The following is a 4,699-nucleotide window of genomic DNA, read 5'->3' as shown; positions in this document are numbered from 1 at the left end:
CNCCTGAAAATTGTATGCAATCTAGTTTAAAAAAGCATGGAATCTATGCTGAAAAAGTATGGAATCCAGAGGGCATGTCAGCATTGGAATGTATGGTGAACATGTATGGCAATCTGTGTGGTGATCTGTATGGCTGGAAATGTGACATTAGACATGTGATGTTCAAATATTAGTCTGTGTCACATCGTGCAGTTCACCATTCTCCTTATTGACCTAGTTGAGCAGCTCAAAGGCCATGCTGTGCTTCAGGGGATCTCCCCTAGTATTCTCATGCACTTACAAGACTTACATCTTTTTACATCTCATCTGTATGTAATACTGCCCATGGGGGAAAGAGTGCAAACGATGTTTGTAAGGATATACATGACTACCCCCACTTGGTAAAGACACCCTAGACAGAAGACGGCAGTCAGCATCAGGTGGTCTCAATCAGAAGAGGAAGGGCACATGGAGGCCTCGACAATATACTCAGCACCAGCCAAGCTCCAAGTCACACTCACCAACAATGATGATGGGCTTGCCATCAACAGTGAGCTTGCCATCCTTGGCCTCGATGGCTCCCTTGAGTCATCCATGCACAGAATGTATATGCATATTAATGGAGGGAGACACAAAAGGAATGCATAGTAGCACCCTGGATAGGACTTATCTTATTTATCACTGATGCTGTTTATAAATAATGAGGTTACTTGGACTATGGAGGGATGCATATCAAGTGCCTATACTTATTCCATGAATGTAAATAATCTCAGGAATTCTTTAAGACAGTAGGTAGAATAACTGGGAAGTTGGGGTCTCAGTCCTTGCATCCTTGAGACTGTCCAGCATGATTATATCAAAGCAGAAGTGATTACAACTTGCACATACCAAAGGGTTATGGCTCACTGTTTGCATAGAGCTATTATATGGAAAATCTTCTTTTTTTATTTCAAGGGGAAAGAGATGATAGCTACTGTACATCATGCATACTATATAAAAACACAAAACTAGCTTATACTGTACATACAAAATGGACTCAAAACCAGAGACCTCAAAAGAAAGAAAACATGTTTTTTTGAAAGTTCCCCAAAGAATGTCCTGTCAACTGGTAAAGGGTTATTCACATAGGCAATAAACCAGCACTTGCATTGAATGCTATTATAAGACTGGTGAAAAACATTGGCTCCAATTTGTACCATGGACAAAGTTACTAAAATCAAGTATAGTTGGAGTGGTGCCCAATACATTGACTGTTCGTGGAAAGAGTAAACCATGCTTATTTCTTGGTGGAACCCAGAAGAGATATGACTTGGAATCTTCTCCCATCATCCAATTTCTAACTGTCTGTCCCTCAGAGGGATAAAAACCAACAAGGTTTCTCTTGAACATGCGGGATACACCGTGATGGGTATCAGTGTCATTAACATTGATTCTGACTCGAGATGGCAAGAATGTGGATGACAATGCAACTGAAGGAGCTAAGGGATTTAAGTCTATGCAGGCTTCATGAGCATCCCAGAGTTTGATAGTATTGTCTGAAGAGCCAGAAGCAATATGCCTACCATCAGGGGAGAATACAACTGATTGAACTCTATTGTAATGGCCTTTAAATGGATCTCCCAAACTGTCACCTGTTAGAGCATGCCAGAGTCTAATTGTTTTGTCATGAGAACCAGAAACAATGTACCTCCCATCAGGAGAGAATGCAACTGAACTAACATGAGAATCATGCCCCATGAGAGGAGTCATCACACTTTGACCTGTGTGAAAATCCCACACTCTGACAGTTTTATCATGAGATCCAGACACAATATACCTTCCATCAGGAGAAAAGGCAACAGACATAACACCATACTTATGACCTTTAAGAGGGTTCATTATACTTTGACCTGTCAGGGCATCCCATGCTCTGATTGTTCTGTCTCCAGACCCAGAGATGATGAATCTGCCATCTGGAGAAAATGAAACTGAATAAATCCGATTATTGTGGCCTGTGAAAAAATCCAACACACTCTGCCCTGTCAGTGCATTCCAGACCCTGACTGTCTTATCAAAAGATCCAGAGGCAATGTATCTACCATCAGGAGAAAATGCAACAGAAATGACTTCTTGATCATGGCCTTTGAGAGGATCCATGACACACTGACCTGTTGAAGCATCCCAGACTCTGACTGTGCAATCATGAGATCCAGAGGCAATATATCTGCCATCAGGAGAAAATGCAACTGATGTAACCTCCCTGTCATGACCTCTAAGTGGACCCATGACACTTATACCTGTCAGAGCATCCCAAATTCTGAGTGTTGCATCATTAGACCCAGAGACAATGTGTTTGCCATTAGGAGAAAATGCAACTGATCCTATTGCCTTGTCATGGCCTCTTACATGATCTATCTCAGTGTGACTTGTCAGAGCATCCCAAACTTTGATCATATCCCCACATCCAGAAATAATATGCTTGCCATCGGGTGAAAAAGCAACTGAATCAACTGAGCCCTCATCATCTCCAAGAGGACTTAACATGCAGTGACTTGTCAGAGCATTCCACAGTCTAATTATGTGGTTTGTAGTTCCACACAGAATGTGCTTGCCATCAGGAGAAAAAGCTATTGTTTGGATGGGGTCAGAGCCTCTATAAAGAACCATTACACTCTGACCAGATGAAGCATCCCAGACTCTGATTGTCTTGTCATAAGATCCAGAAACAATATTCATTCCATCAGGAGAATATGCAACACAGTTGACCACATCATCATGACCAAAGAGTGGATGCATCACACACTGACCTGTTCCAGCATTCCAGATTCTGACTGTGTGATCAGAGGACCCTGAAACAATATGCCAGCCACTTGGAGAATATGCAACTGAATTAACACCACCACCATGGCCTTTTAGAGGATCCATGACACACTGGCCTGTCAGAGTATTCCAGACTCTGATTGTCTTATCACCTGATCCAGAGACAATGTGCCCACCATCTGGAGAAAATGCAACTGAACTAACCCAATCATCATGGCCTTTGACAGGACCCATGATACACTGGCCTGTCAAAGCATTCCACACTCTGATTGTCTTGTCAAAAGATCCTGAGATTATGTGTTTCCCATCAGGAGAATATACAATTGAAGTAATATGGTCAGCATAGCCTTCAAGCTTCATAACATTATGGCCTGTGAAAGCATCCCAGATATGAATAGCTCCTTCATCAGATCCAGAGACAATGTGCCTGCCATCAGGTGAATATGCAAGTGGACCACTACTACCCTTTATTCTGAGAAGGCACCTGTGTGGCCACTGCTTCATCTGACCATTCTCAATTGTCAAAGTCTTTACAAAACATTTCATGAAATGCAGACATATTTTAGAATTTTGAGGTGCAAATGGCAGTGCTGAGATGTAAATGTGTGGTGCTGATTCAGATATTGGCTCAAAGAATGTCATTATAAATTGGTTTGCATCACTTGCAAACTCTGACATACTAGGCTTCAATGCCTACATTTGATTTGTTCATATCAGCATCATAATAGTATATTTTCATAAGACACTTACACTGCACCAATTTTCAGTCAACAGCAGTAAGTGAGCGGCATGATTTACAGCCTCCATCAGGCTCATAATTTCTAGCCAATGTAAAAGATGGTTCATCAAAAAATCCTCCATCTGAACTATTATCTCCTCTTGCAATACCTCATCAGAATATGTTTGCAGATAAAGTGCCCAGAAGTAGCTTGCATGAGCTAGAGCAGTAGATTTCACATTTCTAATATGGTCCATCAGGTTTGGAACATCTTTATTTAGAATATGTGATGTTTTCAGATCAAAAAAGTTGAATTTGAGCTTTGCACTCATATATTTCATGCAAGATCCAGCAAAACAGAGACTATGCTTCTGAGCATCTACCCAAAAAGCCTTAGAGCGCTTTTGGTCAAGCAGAAAATCTGTAAATGACTGATGACAGATCTGCAAATGGCCAGAATCACTGATTAACAGTACTGGGCTGAGTTGGCTAACTATCAACAATACACCTTGAACTCCCAAAAGCTGTTCAAGATCACTTGCACAAAGTGGGTTCTTTGCAATAACAATTGCTCCTAAAACTGATGATAAAGAACTTTTCTCTGCTTCTCTTAACCCTTGGAAAGCAACAGAAACAATGTGCTGGTACAAGGTGTCAATAGCATCAATGCCTTCCCCAGAGTCAGAGCAAATGACATTCAACCTTTCTTCAGTGTCACCACCTCTGTGCAAAATAAAGTCCATTGCAGATTTAGCCCAGATATAGAGGCCAGCAGCCTTCCTTACAAGAAAGGAAATTTTATCTGGACCAGGCCAATCCAAATGCAGTGATGTTTGCAATCTAGTCATGTGAGAGAATCTTGTAGTAAAGTAAAGCTCAAGATCTTGAGAGGTCTGATCAGAAACTTGATCCCCAGTATGAAGATCAATATGCTGGCTAACAGAATCCAGTGTTCCCTGAATAGCAAGATAGCGACGACTTGTGATGAAAATTTTCAGACACTTGGGAAGCAGCCAAGACCAGGACTTCAATGAAGGTAAAAGCTTCTCATACTGGTCACATTCATCAAGAGCATCAATAACAATAAGAAGAGGTGTTCCAGTGTCTTGAAACACCTCTCGAACTGGTTTAACAATGAGATGCTCAAACTGCATAGAAATATCAAGACCTCTGATGTTAGCTTTCTGTGTCTCTAATGCCTTA

General features: G+C 41.3%; 1 protein-coding gene across 1 annotated transcript; it reads right to left on the bottom strand.

Annotated features, from left to right (window-relative positions):
* Nucleotides 1-1,137: 1,137 nt before the first annotated feature.
* LACBIDRAFT_383920 (uncharacterized protein) lies at nucleotides 1,138-4,650 on the bottom strand (the record flags this gene model as incomplete). The annotated part of the gene is made up of 2 exons (XM_001877573.1): nucleotides 1,138-3,471; nucleotides 3,529-4,650. 2 exons carry the CDS (start codon nucleotides 4,648-4,650, stop codon nucleotides 1,138-1,140), a joined length of 3,456 nt encoding a protein of 1,151 aa, XP_001877608.1.
* Nucleotides 4,651-4,699: the final 49 nt, after the last annotated feature.

The sequence above is a fragment of the Laccaria bicolor genome, genomic scaffold (genome assembly GCF_000143565.1).
Source record: "Laccaria bicolor S238N-H82 LACBIscaffold_5 genomic scaffold, whole genome shotgun sequence".
Classification (NCBI taxonomy): domain Eukaryota; kingdom Fungi; phylum Basidiomycota; class Agaricomycetes; order Agaricales; family Hydnangiaceae; genus Laccaria; species Laccaria bicolor.
This window is presented reverse-complemented; position numbering and strand designations above follow the sequence as displayed.